The sequence below is a fragment of the Chelonoidis abingdonii genome, chromosome 1 (genome assembly GCF_003597395.2).
Source record: "Chelonoidis abingdonii isolate Lonesome George chromosome 1, CheloAbing_2.0, whole genome shotgun sequence".
Taxonomy (NCBI): Eukaryota; Metazoa; Chordata; order Testudines; family Testudinidae; genus Chelonoidis; species Chelonoidis abingdonii.
The window spans coordinates 60,582,295-60,603,590 of NC_133769.1; the positions used below are offsets into that span (position 1 = coordinate 60,582,295).

The following is a 21,296-nucleotide window of genomic DNA, read 5'->3' on the forward strand; positions in this document are numbered from 1 at the left end:
TCCCTCTTATAAAATGTCTTAAAACGATCGAGTTAAAATATATGTAACAGTTATGTTACAAGGCTGTTTTGAGATCCCTATTATACAAAGATGTTAAAAATAGTAGTTTCTATCATACCACCAAATTTCCTCCCTTTTGTGTTCAGACCATTTGAATTTTTTTATATAATTTCATTTTGTTTATGTATAAACTTATTCATAGTAAATGCCATATATACTCATTCATTAGCCCGTTCGTTTATAAGCCAGCCCCCCAAAATGGATAGGTAAAAATAGTAAAAAACTGTATGACCCTTTCATAAGCCGACCCTATATTTCAGAGGTTGGAAAACTTTGGCTCCTGGCCTGTCAGGGTAAGCCACTGGCAGACTGGGACATTTTGTTTACTTGGAGCATATTGAGGCATGGAGCCCCTCAGGTCCCTGTGGCTGGGTTCCCCGTTCCCAGCCAAAGGGAGGCACGCCACTTCCCGCAGCTCCCATTGGCTGGGAATGGCAAACCGTGGCCACAGGGAGCTGAGGGGTTCCAGGTCTGCAGATGCTCCAGGTAAACAAAACGACAATGTATTATATATTGAATTCAATGATTCCATTGAGCAGGGATCGGCAACCTTTCAGAAGTTGTGTGCCAGGTCTTCCTTTATTCGTGGTAATTTAAGGTTTCGCGTGCTAGTAATATATTTTACATTTACAGGCTGGCGGATGGAACCTCAGACTGGCAGCAGGCTGAACAGACTGGCAGCTGGGACCCCAGGCCGGCAGCGGGCTGATAGGGCCGGCGGCTGGGACACCGGCTGGCAGCAAGCTGAGCTGCTCAGCCCACTGCCAGTCTGGGGTTCCATCTGCTGGCCCCTGCCAGCCAGAGTCCTGGCTGCCGGCCCCACTCAGCTGGCTGCCGACCCGGGGTTCTGTCCAGGCTGGCAGCAATGTGCCACAGTAAATCAGCTCTCATGCCACCTTTGGCACACATGCTTTAGGTTGCCAACACCTGCCATAGAGTTTTAAATCATTACATTTTTCTGTAGACCCATTTATAACCTGACCCCTGCTCTTTGATGTGTCACATTTTTACCAAAAATATTTGGCTTATGAACGAGTATATACGGTACTCTAAAATTAAAAAATCAGACTAAGGAAAAAAATCTCATGGAACTGAATGAGAACTAATAGGCCTCAAAGATTCTTTCTATCCTAAAAGGGGCTCAGTCCTTATAACTTCATATCTTCAGTTAGAGTCTTTACTATTTAATCAGTTTATACTCTGGCAGTACTCACATGCCTAAAGTTAAACGACTACTTAAGTCTTTGTAATTTGGGGGCATATGTGTATATTTTAGTTAATTTTAAAACCAATGTTAATCTTCATTGATGGTAAATATACACAGCAATCCATTTTTAAATGTCTGCATCATAAACCCAGATGGTGTCCCATTATTTGAGCACAGTCTAATTTGAATCAGCAGGCAAAGCTTTTAAATATTGTAATTGACTGCAATAAATCAGCTTGACAAGATTGCAGATATGCATACTACGCTCTTGAAAAGCTTATAAACAAAGAGTTAATATACATGAATGGCAGTTGTTTACCATTTATTATTTAATGTGCATGCAGGACAATATCTATTTTCAAACCTACAATTTAAAATAGACAAAATATTTTTATAGCTGTTTTAACAAAACAAATAAAATTGATTGTATGCTGAAAACTTCTAAACCAAGTTTCAGACAGACAAGTTGTAATGGGAGAGTTACTGAAAAACAGTTTTTACCCTGACCTATTTTTCTAACATTAACAGATACTGTTATATTACATAGAAGACTGCAGGATCGATTATTTCATATTTCTGCTTGCTAGTCACATTTTAAATGTTCTCAGTACAAGTGCTGGCTTGTCAGAAAGAATCTGGGAAGAACATATGAAAGACATCCACATCTGTAATACAAGGTGCTTGACAGCTTAGTACAGTAGTTTGGATGTACAGAGAGTTTAAACAGATAGTCCACATTAAAGCCAATGCATTAAGAGGAAAAGAAATGCTTACAATTTTAAACAATTGGATTCAGCCAAATCAAATTGTCCTTTATTGGTATTTAGGGGTAATGGACATGTACACACACTATTGGAAATTGTCATATTTACATATGGAAATTACGAACATTTTCAGTATGTAGTGCATATGTCTGTTCATAAGAACAAAAGTGTTAGCCAGTATTGGATCAAAGATGGTATTGCTTTAACATTAACCAATAAAAAGCAATGACAGCATTTTTTACTTTTATACTTTTTAGGTGGTTTCAAACACCATCACAAGTTTTTTATCATGCAGCAACTGAACATGGAGGAAAAGATGTCTATCCAGGGCAGTGCTTATGGGAGGGTTGTGAACCTTTCCAGCGGCAGAGGTTTTCCTTCATTACCCACTTACAGGTACATATTTTCTCACTATTCTTTTGTAAAGTAAAATGTGGAATTTCATTGAAAAGTCTTCAGGTACATTTTTTTTCCTTTTCTCAAATAGGATAAGCACTGCTCCAGAGATGCTCTACTTGCAGGATTAAAACAAGATGAACATGGACAAGCAGGAAATCAGAAACCTTCCAATAAGTAAGAGACATGATCCTCGTTACTGATAGAGAAAATAGAGTCAGAAATCACTGGAAGAAGGTTGTATATTTATAATTTGATTTATCAGGTGTTGTTCTAGATAGAGCAAAATATAGTAATCCAATATGCAATGAAGCATAAAATATAAATATAAAATAGGTAAGAGAAATGAGTGATTGTAACATCTGAGAGAAAAGGTCATAATGGTCATGTAAAGCACAGGTGAAAAAGCCACATTGATGTTCCAAGAGCAACTGAGGATCCTGTGCCCCTAAACTTTAAGAGTCATTGATTAAAGATAAGCACCTATCCTCAGTAATGGAGACAAACGCTATCCTCACTATACTCTCCAAGTTCTCTCCCAGCCAACTAACATTATCTTTTTGATTATGGTGGATCAACAGCTCTGATGTAGTTAAGGTTGAGAGTCTCTTACTGTTTAAAAGACTACAATTCTAAATGCTCAAAAATCCACTTACTGACACGGATTATCTCAAAATTTGCTATGCCTCGTGGAATAAGTGTCCAAATATGGGGTCTTTTGAGCAAAAAGTTGTCAACATAAAGCCCCCTAAAAATCCAGCTCTTTACAAAATCATCTGGTTCTTTTAAGATTTTTTTATGCACGCTTGTGGCTTTGACCTGCCCCAAACTGCTCCAGATTTATCATTGTTACTGGACTCAGTGCCCTTTTGGAGCATTTCAGGTTCAGTTAGGAACTCCAGTTTGGTATGTCAGTTAAAAGTCAGAGTTGCCCTGACCCAGTGGCTCTTCGAGTTGGCCCTTCGTGTGGTTAAGGCATGTCAGTTTCGAAGCCAGTGATACACTATGACTAGGGAGTGATGTGGCCAGCATCATGTCCAGCCATATTTAACTACTCTACCCTTACTGATCAAGTACCCGTTTTGCAACTGGGTGAGTTGGAGGTGGCTTTTCAGTATGAGATTGATCAAGACTTCAGGATTGTAGCTGAATGTGTCAGTTGCTCAAGCCACAGAGAATGAGGTGCCCATGTGTAGCAAAATTATGGCTTTGTTAACAGTCAAAGTATTTCCAGGCAGTATGTTGTCACAGTAACTGGGTGGCTCAAAGATGTATTTTGGTCATGGAATCTATATAGTACCAATGCACCAAGTTCAAGCCCTATCGTTGCAACTATCAGAGAATGTCTATTGTCCATATTCCTTGGTCTCTGCCTGCATTGTGTAGGGGGTTGTTCTGGAAGTTTTTCTCAGAGACCAAAATTGCTGAGTTAGAGCAATAATTGAAGAAAGCTCAAATTTACAGACAGTTTCTGGGTTTACATCAGACTGTTGTCAAATAAAATAGCATTAATTAAACAGAGGAAAGATAAATTACTTTAGGAATAATTTAGAGTAAGGAACCATAAAACTGAGTGTGATCAAAAGAAACTCATGTCTTTTAGTTCAGGGGATCCTGATACACAGCCCCCCTAACATGAGCTGCTCAAACATTTCCAGATTCTTATAATTTTGGGGGGCCAAAGCAAGGGAATATTGGGGGGTCAAAGAAGTGAGGAGGAATGTGAGTGTGTATGTGTTGGAGCTGTGCAGGAGATGTGGAGGTTGGGAGAGTGCAGCATTAATGCTCTGCCCCTTTTGCCTTATAGTTGTGCTCTGGCACAGCTACAGAGGAGCCCGCACACCCTAAGATAATGGCCCACATCCCCAGTGACTCCATGCTAGTCCATAAACTGTTCTTATGTCTTCTTGCCAGATCTTTCACCTGTGAAGAGGTGGACTAGAAGGGATAACTGAGCTGTGCTGGACACAGAGTTTACTGTTTTAAATGGCATTTGGGTAGCCGCCTATCCCCATTCATTTTAAATCTTGGCTGATAACGCATACCTTCGAACAGTCATCAGAAAGCTAGTCTGTTCTGAAGTGTACTAGTGTTGATTAGTTAGAAAGCTACTTTTCCTTTACATATGTCATCTGTGAAATGCAGTGGTTCTCTGAGAGAGGTATATTTTCTCACCTTCACCTAACTAATCCTGGGGCACTTGTGAGCCACGGTTTTCCCCTGTTGAACCAAAAGGCAAATTACATGAGTGTTGAGCACTGAGAACTCCTTTACCTGTGAGCTCCAAAGAGGTTAAAAATAAAAACCTACCAAGAGTAACTGTCTTGATAAATATAAATGTGCTAGAAAGCAGTACATAATGCTTTATACCTATATCTTTTCTTTATCAATCTAGGCAGCCAACTGCAGGGGGTAGTACCTCTACTCCTAGAGCACAGAAGGCTATTGTGAATCATCCTAGTGCTGCCCTCATGGCACTAAGAAGGGGATCAAGAAACCTTGTCTTCAGAGATTTCACAGTAAGGAGCATTTAGATTGTGTATTCGAAATTAATGGTTGACTGATTTGTTTTTAATACGATTTTCTTTCTTTTTTAGGATGAAAAAGAGGGACCAATAACTAAACACATCCGATTAACAGCTGCCTTAATATTAAAAAATATTGGTAAATATTCAGAATGTGGTCGCAGGTGAGCAATCTTGTAATTCTTTTAATATAATACAGTGCGAACATATTGCTTCCATGCTGTGTTAATACCTTTTAGGGTCCAGATGACAGGCGGATTTTATATTTAATAATTTTAAAAACAATTTCCAAATAGGATTCCACCGTAATGTGGCTACCTGATTAATATGTTAGCTTTACATAATACAAAATTACATAGAGGTGATGACATAAAGGGAAGTATAAGAGTGAGTGAAATAGCATTTGAAACTAATTTTATCTTGTACATCTTGCACAAGTTGAAGTAAAACATCTAATTTGCCAAAATGGATGATGATACAACAGAGGAACAGAAGAGGTTACAAAATTGTTTGCGTCTGTTTGCAAGCTGTTTAGGAGGCGAAGTGTCCTCCAATAAATACATTAGGAGAAATGATGTAACCTTGTGTAGTTTATCCACATGATTATATTAGTTTAGTAGGTCGACTAGAAGCATAGTTATGTTAGAATCTCTAAGCGGGAAGATTACAAGATCAATATCTGATGAGATGTAAACCTAGAAATTCTTACTTTAGAAAGCAGTAGTGAAACTGAAGACTGCTTTTATTAGCCCAAAATAGAAATGTCTCTATTTTAAAAAGTATATTTTAAAGACTTATTAACATAGTGTATAGTTAATTATTATGAACTTTGCTACTTTCTGCCATTTTCAGAAGCACAAGCTCTTGATCTGTTTACACTATTTGGTTCCTTTCATGGGCACCAAGTATACTTTATCTGTGCAATATGTGAGGTCCAATATTTTCAAAAGTGACCAGTGATTTGGGCTTCTTCAATTTTTGGGTGCCCAGTCTGAGACACCTTAAAGGGACCTGTTTTTGTTTGTTTTGTTGTCAGCAAGTGAATGCTCAACAAGTTCTGAAAACCCAGGCTCCTTTAAAATGTCTTGTGTTGGCCACAACATCTTATCCCGACTTGAAAAATATCTAAATGATCTTCTACAGGTTACCTGTTTATTCTTCTTTGAGTACTTGCTCATGTCCATTCCACTGTAGATATGTGTGCTTATCACATGCACCAGTGCCGGAAGTTTCTCCCTCCGTGGTATCCATAGGGGACTGGCTCTGGCGCTTTCTGGAAAGATGCGCATAGGCATTGGTATAAAGGGTGCTGCCGGCTCCCCATCCCTCAGTTCCTTCTTACCACCAGTGATGGTGCCGGAACGTCTCCTTGCCTCAGCAAGCTTTCTTTCTCAACTGTGCCTAGTTTTGAATTCTCTTGTATATAGTTGTTATTAAGTTTGAGTAGTGTATTACTTCCCTTAGTGTATATGTTAGAAATAGTCCCCTGCAGGACTTAGCCTAGGGATGGGACTTGGGCATGCCCCAAGGCTTTAAGCCTTGCGACCACTGCAAAAAACCTATGGCAGTCAGTAATCCCCATCAAAGCTGTCTTAAGTATTTGAGGGAGACCCACATGAGTGACAAATGTTGCACTTGTAAGAGTTTCAAGCCCCGAACCAAAAAGGAGCAGGACATTCAACTAAAAGCATTCCTTATGGAGTTGGTCCTCACACTGGCCTCAGAGCTGGCCAGATTGGACAGTGCTCCAAGTACCGTAGCTTCCGTGTGGAGTGCGCCACCAGCCTCTGACCGACGCCGATCCCCATCCCCGTACCGGCTAAAAAGCAGAGAAAGCCCAGCAGAGGGCATTCTCCTACATTCCATAAAGGGAAGGAGAGAGCCGGAGGAGATCAAAGACCCACATGGGGCAGCTCTTCCTCTCTGGACAGTGGCCAGGCTTCAGCACCTGTTGAGCTGTCAAGCCCCCTTCATGACCTGCCCACCACCCCACGAAGCAGCAGAGGCAGTTGGCACCCAGCAGTACTGTCCACGCCAGAGGCCTTTCAGCCCTCTAAGGACATATTGCCCCTTCCGGTGCTGCCCCAAGGATCAGCTAGGTGCCCCGTTCGAGGGGTAAACCCGTTCTGGGACCTTTCCAGCAGTCCCCATTGGTGTTGCACTGCTTCCCGACACAGGGAGTGCCCCACCAGAACAGCGCGACCAGCTTACCTGTCAGAGTTCCCCGTGTCATTCCGCGGACTTTAGACAGCATTCCCCAGGATCCTGATGTCGTTCACTGGCTGTCTGGCACAGACCCGTGGAGGTGTGTTGCCAGTCCCCAGAGTCCCAGCACCGGTCCCTGGAGCAGCAGGATTGATCTCCAAGCTTGCAGCACCACTCCAAAGTCCAGATGCTGGTCCCCAGAGTCCAGTCACCAGTCTCCGATTTGCCAGTACAGATCCCTGCAGGCAAGGCATCAATCCTGTCAGCCAGGACGTCAGTCCTCCCGATCTATGGAACGGCACCACTCTCAAAGCATGAGGCATCGATCGCCGCGATATGGTTGCTGATGTGCCAAACACCACCGCCAGTCATCGGAGGCGCGACACTGGGAGCAGTCTTCCTGGTACAGGTCACCAGTGGAGACCCACAGAGAGGGCCAACGGGATCAGGGTGGATAGGCAGCATCAGCACTGTCCTGGTCCCCCAAACATGTCTCTTCGTTCTCCGGCTCAGAGAGTGAGGAGGAAGATTTACCAGCATGCCAGGGCCACCCACTGCGGGCATCGAAATTCTTATCAGGACCACCAGTACCCGCATGGCCCCAAGGTCAGTGTCCAGCTCCCTGGCAGCTATGGAAACCCTAGGTGTTTCCCCAGCCATCACAGGGCTACCGATCAGTCTCAAGGGCATCTGAGAAACGGTCGGCAACAGTCTCCCAGCCACCCCTGGACTTGGAAGTAGAGTGAGACCAAGGTCCCCAGGGTCAGCTAGCTCCAGCTGGGGCTCCTCTGGCAGAGGCCATGGAGGTGGCAGACCCACCGTTACCCGCCTCCTCATTCTCTTCACCTAATGAGGCAGTGGCAGGACCTTCCCACACAGTCTCCCAGAATAATATAAAAGCCCACGAGGAGCTTCTTAAGAGGGTGGCTTCAAATCTGGGGTTAGAGGCCGAGGAGTTGGCAGAACACTCCAATTCCCTGTTTGATGTTTTGAGTGCAGCAGCTCCTTCCAGGGTGTCGTTACCCATCCACAAGGGAGTGGTAAAGCTGACCAAAGCCTTGTGGCAAACTCCCTCTTCACTGCCCCCCACTTCCAAGCGGGCGAAGAGAAAGTATTACGTCCCTGCTAAGGGATTTGAATACCTACATACACACCCTGCTCATAGCTCACAGGTGGTGTCGCAGCCAATGAGCTTGATAGACAGGGTCAACTGGGATCAACTCCTAAGAATAGGAAGCAAAGAGGCTCAATTTCTTTGGCAGAAATATTTATTTGACGGCCAGCCTCCAGTTAAGAGTGGCCAACCATCAGACCCTACGTGGTCACTATGACTTTAACATTTGGCAGTCCATGATCAAGTTTGCAAACTCGCTGCCAGAGGAGCCCAGGAAGGAGTTCCTGGCTATCCTGGATGAGGGCAGAGCTGTGGCCAGGGTAGCCCTCAAAGCAGCCTCAAAGGCAGCGGACACCGTGGCCTGGACCATGGCTTCGTCCATTTCCCTGAGGCATGCGTGCTGGCTGCAGTCATTGGGCCTGTTGGTGGAAGTTCAGCAGTCCATCCAGGACCTCCCTTTTGATGACTTGGCGCTGTTTGCGGAACAGACAGCAAATTACATCGCCTAAAAGACTCTAGGGCTACCTTGCGCTCGCTGGGCCTTTACATGCTGGCTCCTGCGAGAAAGTGGTTCAAACTGCAGCACCCCCACAGGTTTGGGGACCAATCCCGAACAAAGCCCTTCCACAGAAAGGCCAACAGCCGGCACCCTCAGTTCCCTCAAACTCTACCTGCAACCAACGGGGTAATAAGCAGGCATTTTGAGGGTGCGCTCGAGGCTGACCTTTCAGCCTGTGTACTGGATCCAGCACCCCTGCTTTTTTCCAACCGTCTGTCTCCCTTCCTCGTGGCCTGGGCTTCTATAACATTGGACCAGTGGGTCCTCAGCACAGTAGCAGGGGGTACACACACCCTCCAGTTTATTTCTACCCCGCCCTCCCTCCCACCCCCACCTCTCTGTCTCTCTTCAGGGTACATACGTTCACAACGCATTATGCCATCACCCACCAAGCCAGAAATTACACTGGATTTGGCAGAGCTGTGCTGCAATCGACACATCCATGAACCCCTACCCATCTCCAGTGGTACTGCTTGGGAATCACCTACAACGGAACAGACATGCGCAAGCACTGAAAGAAGATAAGATGGTTACCTTTCGTAACTGTTCTTCTTCGAGATATGTTGCTCATGTCCATTCCATGACCCACCCTCCTTCCTCTCTGTCCGAGTTCCCGCAAGAAGGAACTGAGGGAGCGGGGAGCTGTGCGCCACTCTAGAGAGCACCAGAGCTGGTCCCCTATGGATACCACTGAGGGAAGAATTTCCACCACCTACAATGGAATGGACATAAGCAATACATCTCGAAAAACAACAGTTCCCAAAGGTAATCATCTTTTTCTTAACCCTAAATTGTCTGTCAGAGCACAGCGCAGCACTTGGGCTGTGCACCGTGGAGTCCCTAGAGCAATGGTTCTCAAACTTTTTTTTTTTTTTGCAGACCACTTGAAAATTGCTGAGGGTCTCGACAGACCACTTAATGATCTTTCCAAATGTTGTTTATACCATTAGCTAAGTATTGTAAAGCGCTTTGGATAAAAGTGCTATATAAAAAAACCTTAATAATAATTAAGGTTTTTTTGTTCTACAAATAAAAGCACACAAGTCCATATTTTAATATCAATAGTCTTACCTTTCTAATGCGATGGATATGCCCTCTCTGCCCTGCCCTGGCAGCCCCCAAGCTGGGAAGGAGAGGGCTCTCTCAAGTCACCGCCCAGGTGCACACTTTAGAGGGAACTATCCATGGACCACCTGAATGGAGCTCGCGGACCACTGGTGGTCCACAGACCACAGTTTGAGAACCTCTGCCCTAAAGGATGGATGAAGGGAGGGAATCCTTTCACTCAAGCTTTGGAGCACCAACAGAGCCACACGCCAGCCTCCTCATTGCCTAAAGGCCCTCCCTACCTCCAGGAAGGAGAGTATCTGCTGGATTCCTATCAGAGTCTTCTGCCCTGTCTGTTGACTGTCCTGCTGCAAAGCAGTAAGCAAACAGAGCCTTGATGAGCTGTTATGCTCCATGCTTATGGAGGAATGAGTGGGATTTACCCTTAGTCTCAGTGATTACAATGTATGCCATTTTTGCCTTTGTAACAACAGACTGGCTGAGTGTTTTTACAATCTCTGATCCAGTTTTAGGATACTTTATTGTTTTAATAAAAACTTTAATAGCAGAAATAGTAGTTGTTAGGTATAAACTTTTATTTCTGTCCCCATAATATTAACTTTCGAGTGATTTAGAGTGGTTTGTAACTCCACTTTTAAATCAGTTTCTTAACTATACAGTAACTTAACTGTTATAAATTAAAAACAACCCTGAAGCTTTGTGTCTTTGTGAATAATATTTTGCTTGATACATTTTTATAACATTTGTGTAATGTAGAATTCTGGAATATTCTTTCCTTTTTGCAGTGTAAACCTACAGAAGTTCCATATGGTTAACAAAGTCAGATGTGGGCTTTTGTGTTTTTTCTTTTTAACTTCTGCTTTTCAGACTGTCCCTTTCCTGGAAATTCTTGATTCTGATTTTGGTCACCCTTCCAGCCCTGAATGAAATCATGAGCCCAATGGAGTCCACTGAAGTTTTGGTATTGACTTCAGTTGAGCCAGGATCTCAGTCCTAATGTTATCCCAACTCTTTTCAGCCTCTCTCTGGTACTACCTTTTGGATACACCACCACGCAGGCCTCTGTGTCACTAAAATTACCCTTGACTATGAGAGCTTGAATTGAGCTCTTTCAGCTCTGCGGCAGTCTTAATTTCACTCATGAATGGACAAGCAGATATCACTGATGAGCCTCATGTTGTTCAACCTCTCTTTGTAACTATTATTCATCCTCTCTGTTTAAATTATGAGACTTACAGCTGTTCACATTTTTAAAGACTATATTTGTGCCTCTCATTCTTAGACTGCAAGATGCCCTGTTTTCCTGTATCTAGATTTATAGATTCTGAGGTCAGATGGGATCATTGTGATCATCTAGTCTGACCTGAACTTTTTCTATGTAATCTGACTGGATTTTTCATGATCTGAAACCCCTTGCCACTAGTAGCTACAGAGATGTACTATAATTGCATGAAAAAGTGTGTTCCAAAATGGAAATATGTGCTATGTGATGTTTTTAAGTTGCTTCAATTTTAGTTTAAAAAAAAAATGTTGTTCATGATCGGAAATGTGTGTACTATACAGAGAGTATTGTAACAATTCTACATACTGATGAGCCATTTGCTACTCTTTTTCAGATTGCTAAAGAGACATGAAAATCACCTATCAGTGCTAGCCATTAGTAATATGGAAGCTTCCTCCACACTTGCCAAATGCCTTTATGAACTTAATTTTACAGTCCAGAGTAAAGAACAAGAGAGAGACACTGAAATGCTGCAGTGAGAAAAGTCCCACTTGTACATAGGGACAGAGATAGTCAAATACATTTCAAATACTGTTACTGAAGAAAGCACCAAGTCTTAATGGAACAGAGACCATAGATTGAATTATTTTATCTCCTCCCGTGATGCTGAGAGGAAGCTTTGTATTCTGATCACTGAATGAATCCCATTGTTCTGTTTAGAGAAAGGAAAAAAAACTGCCGTGGGATTTTCAACCAGCTATCTGCGGGATGTCTCTCGAATCTGATAAATCCTGAAGGAAACTGATGTGATCAGAATTCAGTACCATCCACATTGGAATAAACATGGAATATTGTAAAACCTAGATGAGCAAATGAAATAGAAGCATTAAATATTTTTATCTATATCCAAAAAGGAGCACATTTTTATATTTACAAAACCATTTACGCTGGTTTGAATAAAAGAGAAAAGTTTCAGCACACCTGTAACCCCCTGGTCTCGGAGGGTGCCACCAGTATCTAGCTATGGATTGCGTGTTTTGTTTAGAAATCAGTAGCTTGGTTTTCTTACTTGAGCCAATATATTTTCACTTATTTATTATCATAAAAATTTACCAGTCTGAATAGATCTTGTAAATATTTGTGAATAGAACACCTTTCATGCCACTGCAGCCACTGGAAAACATTCTGTGGTGTCCTAGGAGCATTATAGGTAGGTTCTAAAAGTTTTCTAGACTTTCCTGTCAATTGTAAGTACTTGTGATATATTCTACGCAGTGGATGAATGTTCTTTAAATTTGTGTAAATAATTTGCAAAGGTACCGATGCTGTAAAGTCAAAACAGTTTGTGGAACTGTGATTTTTTTTTTTTTTTTTTTTTTTGTATTATACACCTTGTAGAACTCATTCTGCTGGCTGAAAGAGTATGGAATAATATATCTCATGTCATTTTTGTAGAAGAAAAACTATTTGAAGGTATTTTTGGTTTTACCCTAACATGTATCCACTGTAAACGTTTGTCATGGTGCAGGCTCAGAGCTTGTACAGAATTTTTTGTATTTGTAAATTGGTTTAAATACATGGAATTTTATACAGGTTTTCTCCTGTGTTATATTTGCATTACGTGCAGGTATGATATTTTCTTCACTACTTTTTCTATCTTAATATAGTGTGGAATTTTATTGTATTATTCTTCCATTCTTAATACTGTACCACATTCCTGCTCAGAAACTGCTCACTTCCTTAAATTGTCTTTTTTTCCCAGCGTGAAGTGTATCCATTTATAACTGCCTATTGCCTGTTCTATTAGCATCCAAAAATGTGGAAGACCTCCTGACCACCATTTCTGCTGTGTCCGTAGGATGTGCAGTAAAACTATAGACCTAACAGTTTATGTTATAGAATGGCTTTATTTACTTTGGTGACTGTTTATAGTTTTTAAATAAAAGACTGAACATTTTCTGGTGTCTTTCATTTAATAGTATACTGATGAAGACAACTGGAGCAAGTCAAAGAAATATAGTAGATTATATACTGGATTGGTAGATGAAGATTGTTAATATTTTTTCTCTGTGCTACAATAAAAACACTCTGATCCACTCTGTCAGTAAATCAAATGGAACACATTTTTTTTCTATTAAAAATGACCTTTGCTGAAAAGGAGCCCTTGGTAACATGCTGTAGTATGATTATTTCAAATGATAGCAAGATTTGATGTAAAACTTTTATCTATTACAGTTATGAAAGAAATGTTTAATTTCAAAAAATGCTTTGTTTGAGTAACCATGGCTTTTGGCATCAGTAACAGTAAACTTAACCTAATTCCAGGCATGCTAACACATACTAGGTTTAATTAGTGGACAATATAAATACGTAGTGTATTATTTAACAGTTGTATGTAGCACTGTAAGTGTACTTTGCAGAGGACAGAGAAATGGTCCCTGCTCTAGGAGCCATCAGTCAAGGGGCCTGATCCTGCAAACATTAGAGGCAAGAATGAAATCCAGGCTTTACTGAAGTCAACAGGAGTTTTGCCATGGACCTCAGCGGGGCCAGGATTTCAGTCACATTAGTAAGCACTGTGTCCTAGGTGCAAAATGGCAGGATGGAGGGAGAGATTCCATCAGGCAAAGTGGTGGGAGGTTTATACAAAGTAAGTTTATACAATTACTTGTTTTAAAAGGTGTAAATATTTGTAATCCTTTTTAAAAAAAAAAAATAGAAAGTGTGGATCATCATTAGAGAGACTGTGGAAAGCAATGGCTTTTGAGGAGGGGAAAGGATGGTTTTATGCTATGCAGAATGTAATTCCTTTCTGCTCCTTTAAATCCTTCCTCAAAATCTATCTAAAATTACTCTGACATTGTACGTTTTATATAATACATTTTAAACATCCTCAGTTTCTTTACTTTTTGCATGTTAGCGTTAGGTAACACAGAGGTAAAAACACTCAACCTTGTTTACACCTTTCTACAGTAAATCTACTCTGGTGGAGAATTTAAGAATGTGAAATTTGCTACTGTAGAGAAGACCATGGATTTCAGTGCAATCAGGATCAGGCCCTACAGCATTTAACTTGATTTGGTATAAGCCATGAGAATATCATTAGATAGCAGAGATAGAAACACGAGCCCTGTTTACATCACAGCTCCTTTGGTGGAGCTGCATCCCTGGGCAATTATGGTTATAAAGTTTGTTGGAATAGAACCTGGCCCTAATGAGAATGCAGTAAACCTGAAATTAATAAATGACTGATTGGAAAACAGACACATTCCTTTAGGCATCTGTAACTTAAGAGTTCTTCTTTGAGTGATTAAACATGTCCATTCCAATGCAGATGTGTGCGTACCCCGAGCAGTGGGTGCAAATTTTTCCCTCAGTGGTAGCCATTGGGTCGGCAGTGGTGCCCAAGTGTTCTTAGCACTGGTATAAAGGGCCTGGCCAACCCTGTGACCCCTCAGTTCCTTCTTACCGCCGATGATGGTCATTGGAGCTGTTCTGTCCTTGCTCTTGCAAGTTTTTTCTCAGTGAACTTTGTTCTTATTTCTTGTAGTTTTTATGTATAGTTATGTTTTTTTCTTGGGTAGTTGTTAGACTTTTTTTCTCCATTTTAGCAGTATTTTTTCTTCACTCCCCAAGCCGGAGTATGCCTCTTTTACCAGGTTTCAAGCCTTGTGCCTTCTGCAACAAGGCTATACCTCTGAGTGACCTGCACTGCAGTTACCTCAAGTGCCTGGGGGAAGCTCATGTTGAGAAGCACTGCAAGGTGTCCAGGGGCTTCAAGCCCCGTACCAGAAAAGACCAGGATGCTAGACTGAAGTTCATTCTAATAGAAGCAGCACTCAGACCTCCCTCAGAGCTGGGACATTCAGATTCAGCGCCAAGGAGCTCTGCATCGGTGAGGAGTACTCCTGCCACCATTCAGGAGCCTCTGCACCATTCACCAACTCTGGTGCTGAGGAAGAAACAGAAGAAGATGGCTGAGAGAGGATGTTCCCCCAACCCCTGGAACAGCTGGACATGGAGAGCATGGCAGAGTGCGACTCGCAATGGATCACTCTGCAGCTCCAGAAACTCAGGTGGCAACAGTGACTTTGCCCTCACTGCAGGTGTCATTGAGCCTGGCATCAGAGGGACAGCATGGTATTGGAGCTTTGGTGGCACCTTCCATGCTGGAAGTTTTGCTGCAGCTATAGACCTACTCTCACAGTTGGTACCAGTATCTCTGGTGATACAAGAGCTGACTGCACAGGCAGGAAGAAAAGAACAGGCTACCGGCTTTACCTTGGCACTGTATAAAGGGAAACCAGCCATGATGATCCAGTCCCAGTCTTCCCCACTTCAGCACTGGTCCCTGGCACTGGTGGGTACCACTTCTCCCTGATCTCCGAACAGAACTCCTCAGAGGCAGAGGCAGAGTCATATAGCTCCCTACAGGAGCCAAGACCAGTGTACAGCTCGGCATTACCCTGTGATGGACCCAGGCCAGGCCATTCCATCAGCTGTGTGGCCGCTTGGACAGTGGCAGATGCCGGTACAGTGGCCCTTCTGGAACCTGTGGGCTTTTTCCCCCTGTGCAAGGCCCTCAGTCAGGATGTTTATTTTCACTTTTTGATATTTCAGGGACACAGAAGGTTTCTCAGGTTCATAGTGAACCGCATGCACTACCAATTCGCAGTTTCCCTGTTTGGCCTATCGGCAGCCCCATGAGTGTTTACAAAGTGCATGGTGACAAGAAGTTCAGGTTTACGCTTACCTCGATGACTGGCTGGTCAAAGGCCGGAACAGGGCCGAGGTGATGTCCAGCATATTTTTAATTCAGTTGACTTTCCGGGACCTAGGCCTAAAAATAAATGTGCAGAAATCTGCTCTCTCCCCAATACAGAAGATAGAGTTCATTGGAGTGGTGCTCGACTCTGTCCAAGCCAGAGCCTTCCTCCCGAAGGATGGTTCCAGGCAATCGTGATGATTATAGAGCATCTCAGAGATCACCTGATTATGACAGTGTGGAGCTTCACCCAAACCTCATGTCCCTCTGCCTGACAGCCTGGAAGCTCCAAGGCTAAACCCCACAGAACTAGCCTGCTCGAAGCAGGTCCACAAAGTTCTACTAGGACACAGGAAGCCACCCACCAGGGCTACTTACCTGGCAAAATGGAAATGATTCTCTGTATGGTCTTCCCAGAAGGGTGTCATCACTGTTATTCATTCTGGAATACTTACTGCACTTAAAACAGAAAGTTCTAACCCTGGCATCTGTTAAAGTCCACTTGGCAGTGATCTCAGCCTTTCACCCTTGGGTGAATGGGCAGTCTGTTTTTCTGAATGACATCTCTAATTGTTTCCTTAAGGGCCATGAGAGGTTGTACCCCCATGTGACGCACCTAGTTTCCCCCCCACTCCAGGACCCAACCTGGTTTTATCAATATTGACAGCCTCCCCACCCCATCTGACTCATTGGCAACTTGTTCTGTGCTCTACCTATCATGGAAGGTAGTGGCCATCACTTTGGCCTGAAGGGTTTCAGAGATCTGTGCCCTCACGTGAGAGCTGCTTTACATGGTGTTCAAGGACAAAGTTCAGTTGCATCCCCACCTGGCTTTTCTTCCAAAGGTGGTTTCCCAGTTCCATAGCAGTCAAGCTATCTTCCTATCAGACTTCTTTCCAAAGCTACATGTGAACAGGGAAGAACTGAGGCTCCACTCGCTAGATGTTAGGCATGGTCTGGCTTTTTACATAGAAAGGACAAAATCTTTTAAAAAATCTACCCAATTGTTTGTGGCCATTGCACACAGGATGAAAGATCTGCCCTCTCAGCCCAGAGAATTTCATCATGGAACACATCATGTATCCGTACATGTTATGACCTGGCAGGGGCTCCTATCCTGCGTGTCCCAACGGCTCATTCCACAAGAGCACAAGTATCTCAAGCACTGTTTCTAGCACAGGTACCTATCCAGGATTTTAGTAGAGCAGTTACCTGGTCGTCAGTGCACACATTTGCTTCTTGTTACGCCATTACTCAGCAGGCTAGTGACAATGCTGAATTTGGCCAAACTGTTACAGTCAGCATGTCACTAAATTCTTGAGTCCCCCACTTTTACCTGTACAACTGCGTGGGAGTCAATGGACATGGAATGGAATAGACATGTGCAATCACTCAAAGAAGAAAAACAGTTACTAATCTTTCCGTAACAATTGTTGTTCAAAACATTTTGTATATATCCAAGACCTGCTCTCCTATCCCTCTTCAGAGTTGGCTGGAAAGAAGGAACTGAGGGGGCACAGGGCTGGCTAGGCCCTTTATACTGGTGCTATGAGCGTGCAGCAGCAGAGGGAGCCAGAGCTGATCCAACAGGTACCACGAGGGAAAAATTGCTGGTAACTGTGCTTGGGGCATGTGCACACTTAAATTGGAATGAACATGTGCAACACATCTTGAGAAGCAACAGTTACAGAAAGGTTAGTAACAGTTTTTTTATTAATTGATTTGTGAATTGTTTAACAAAAATAATTAAGGAGTTGGTGGGATTGATTTGTGAGGAAAAAAGTAAAGCTTAAATATATATTTAGCTTTACCAAATGATTATGGAACATGTGATATAATCCACAAACAACTCAGAGAGACTAATTGTTTGGGTGGTCCAAGGAGATATAGCAAGGAACAATACGATGAAAGTAAGTAATGGAAAAAACAGACTATTGGAATGCTCTTTAAAGGGAGGTGGTAGAAATCCCATTGCTTGACCCATTTTAAAAATAGACTGGACAAAGCTTTTGTGTATACTACAGAAAACAATTCTGCATTACGGCTGCTATAGATACAATAAATGGAGCTTTTCCTATCATTCCTTAGCTTTTATTAAATGCCTTTTCCAATGACTGGAGTGATTTACATTGCAATTGAATACTTGACATTCTCCCATTTTCAAGGAGATTTGACCTTTGGCCATTATGTTTGGCAATACATTTAGTGAATATTAAGTGAAATACATGTTGTATGGTTGTGTATTATTCTGAACTGTGATACTAAGGTTTTTGTATTATGTTCATGTTATCATGAAATATGTGGTGACCACTTGTTCAAGAGAATAATCAGCATCAAATGTAGATACTGAAAATTTTGAAAAAGTTATCATTCTCTTAATAGAGTAAATATAGTGTGATCAACTCCTTAATTATTCTTTATTTTAGTACTTATTATGAAGGTTGCCATAGGTTTGGGAATATAAAAATAGGAATTTGGAGTAGATCTGGTAGCATGGAGTTGTCATTTAGCCACATCAGCTCCAAGATCGCAGGAGTAAACCCAATTTCACAAAGTCCAACTTGATGGATAATCTGTTCATTTCTGTATTTTATGTTATACTTTTATACAGAAAATAACATGAATCAAATGTTTATCTTTTGAAAAATTGTGTATATATTTTCCTTGTTCGAAGTTACTTAAGATTTGATCTAATGTTAAGCAAAGTGAGTGAAAAGACTCCTATAGACTTCAGTGAGCTTTGGATCAGGCCCTTACTCTTTAAGAATTTCTCTTTCCTGCAATGTTTTCATTCATGGCTTTGGTTCCACTTCAGCTTACTTTTAGAGCAGCTCTGGCTTGTCTTAGGTCTTTGACAGCTAATAAACACTTGATAAGAGCAGAATAAAAATGGATACAATAATTTTAATTTTATTTTAATAAAAATGCTTTTATTTTAATTGCAGCATAAGCACTTCTGTAATATTGTTTAATTGTCAGCTGCCTACTTTCTGAACAAAAAGATTCTAATTTTTAAAAAATAAAAAAAGTCCTTGATATTTACCAGACTTAGTTCAGTTTTCTCTCATTGTTTGCCATAAGTGTTTCTAATTATATTAAGTAGGTTAATAGAATCTTTTTCTGTTATGTAAGTATTGTTCCTTTTAAATTACCCTTTTATTTTTTTCTAGGGCTTGCAAGCGATCAGCTCTGTGGTAAAGACCTGCCTATTTTTACTGATCTGTGTTCTACTAAGGCGAACTCAACAGTAATGCAGCAGCAGTGAACAACTTGCTCTCAGTTTGGGACAAAATCAGTATTTGGACCCAAACTCTTTTATGCTGCCAAAATGACTTTGTTTTCCTCTGTTTTTCCAATTGTTTTTTTAGTCATTATGAACTTGTTTTTGTCAGTTCATGATTCTGCCTTTTAACATGGAAGGAAGAAGAATGGTCTTGGAGTTAAGAAACTGGACCAGGACTCAGAACTGGGTTTACTTCCTGGTGCTGCCAAAGACTGCCTGTGTGACTTTGGACAAGTTGCTTAATGTCTGCATGCCTCACCGTAAAATGGTGATGATAGAATTGCACTGTCTGATGGGGTGTCATGAGAATAAATCAATGATTGGTGTTCAGAGGCTATAGGAATGGGAGGTCAAAATGGTACCTACATACCATCAAAGCGTCTTGGTTCATTCCATCTATGTTTGGTCCTGAGCTCAGGGAGGGCCTTGAGCAGAGGCCCCGCCTGGGGAAGCGGGGGCACATGACCGCCATGTGTGGTGCCCAGGGTTGCTACTTGGCTTGTACTAAGCATGTGCACACAGTCTGAGCATGCTCAGTAACATCGCCTGAAGCCACTGCCCTCATTCCATCCCCCCTACCTCCCACTATCAGCAGGTATGGGTGGTCTCTGGCCTTAAGCATTATCCAATCACATTGGGGGAACAGAGTTTTTTCGCTCCTGAGCCCTTTTCCACCTACATTGTCGTGGCAAGCAGTTTTATCTGTGTGGATAGTTCTGAACAGCCTTTTCCAGCCTCAATGCTGGTGTAATTTCATTTGGTTGGTAGTCACAAATGCATGTGCAGTGGCCGTCTGTCTTCCTGTGCTGCCCACAGCATGGCCAACGATCAGCTCACCATGGCTAGTGATCACCAGTCCAGGGAACTGAAAGCTTGAGGTCATTCCCTATGGCCCAGCATAGCAACTCGCCTGCCTTTAATCACTCAAGTTTTAAAATCTGGTTTATAGAAATAATGAACCACGTAAGGTTAATAATAAGAAGGGGGTTTAAGTGGGATATTTGGAACTAATCAGTTCTTTTCAAGTGGGTAAGTGGTGAGAACTCAAAGCTGATCTTGATGGATTATCATTATCAAACATTTCAAGAATGCAACAAACCTAAATGATTATCATTACTTTATTGTCATAGCTTTTCTCCCAAAATAACTGATGTGTCTTTAAAAATGGACTGTGACATCAAATATGCATGCTGAGCTTGGTAATCTGCTGTCTTTTTCATTGTCATGTTACAGTTTACTTCTTTAAAGATGTTATCTTGCAAGTTTATCACTTTATGTATGTAGGACTCCAAGCCACCCTGTCTACTGGGCATAAGAGGATCTGACACTGAGAATTCCAAAAAGTGATATCTTCAAAGAAGCAAAATTACAGGTAACTCATTTTTCCTTCTCTAAAGATACAAGTTACATAGTTCCTCATTCTTGGCTTTTGGCAGTGGCTGTAAAGAGATGCGGAAGCTGAATAATGAATGTAAAGATTTCAGCACTCTAGAGACAGTGGCAGTCGTGCAGCCTGCCGGGGGGGGCGGAAATGTCTCTATCCTGGTGTGGCCTGCTGCTATTGCTGCATGTACAGAAGGGAGCTGACTGTGCAGCTCTGACATTGGCCCAGAGTAACTTGTAATCATGTTTTAATTGTGTACCATAAACTCTTTTCTTCATCAGGTTTCTCCCTCCTTGGCTCAGAGGGTAACTGTTAGAGTCTGGTCCTGAACACCCTGTTCTCATAGCCTTGGTCAGTGCCCTAACTAACAAGGCATTTGTGGGCTCAAAGCTTCTAGGGGACCAGTAGGGAGCTGGTAGTGCTGTGGGGAGGCCAAAGGGAGGCTTCAAGGGTAGCCCCTCCTCCAGCCCTAGAGGGTATGTCTACACTGCAAGTAGATCGGCATGGCTGGCATGTGCCACCTGACTTGGGCTGACATCCTTGCAGGGTCCTACAGTGGTGGGGCTCCAGCTGTCAGCTCCACCTGACCAGCCTGGGAAGGTGGGGCTTGGTCTGACTAGCCCGGGGCAGGTGGGCTTGGGCTATTAGCCCTACAGCGGTGGGGCTTTGGCTGTCAAAAACAGCAGCAGGCTATGTAAGTAAGTGTCTTACGGAGACTGCATCCACCTAACTACCTCGACCTAA

At 42.4% G+C, this 21,296-nt stretch overlaps 1 protein-coding gene across 3 annotated transcripts in view; it reads left to right on the top strand.

Moving 5' to 3' along the window:
• ARID2 (AT-rich interaction domain 2) overlaps positions 1-13,077 on the top strand; it is a 180,679-nt gene extending 167,602 nt beyond the window's left edge. For 2 of the 3 annotated variants that reach the window (XM_032783149.2, XM_032783151.2), the window contains 5 exons: positions 2,289-2,427; positions 2,519-2,604; positions 4,823-4,946; positions 5,025-5,116; positions 11,515-13,077. In XM_032783149.2, coding sequence (XP_032639040.1) covers positions 2,289-2,427; positions 2,519-2,604; positions 4,823-4,946; positions 5,025-5,116; positions 11,515-11,659 — 586 coding nt within the window. In that variant the 3' untranslated portion in view covers positions 11,660-13,077. Of the gene's footprint in view, positions 1-2,288; positions 2,428-2,518; positions 2,605-4,822; positions 4,947-5,024; positions 5,117-9,709; positions 9,795-11,514 lie in introns of those variants that run through there. The other variant, XM_032783150.2, reaches the window with a different exon arrangement.
• Positions 13,078-21,296: the final 8,219 nt, after the last annotated feature.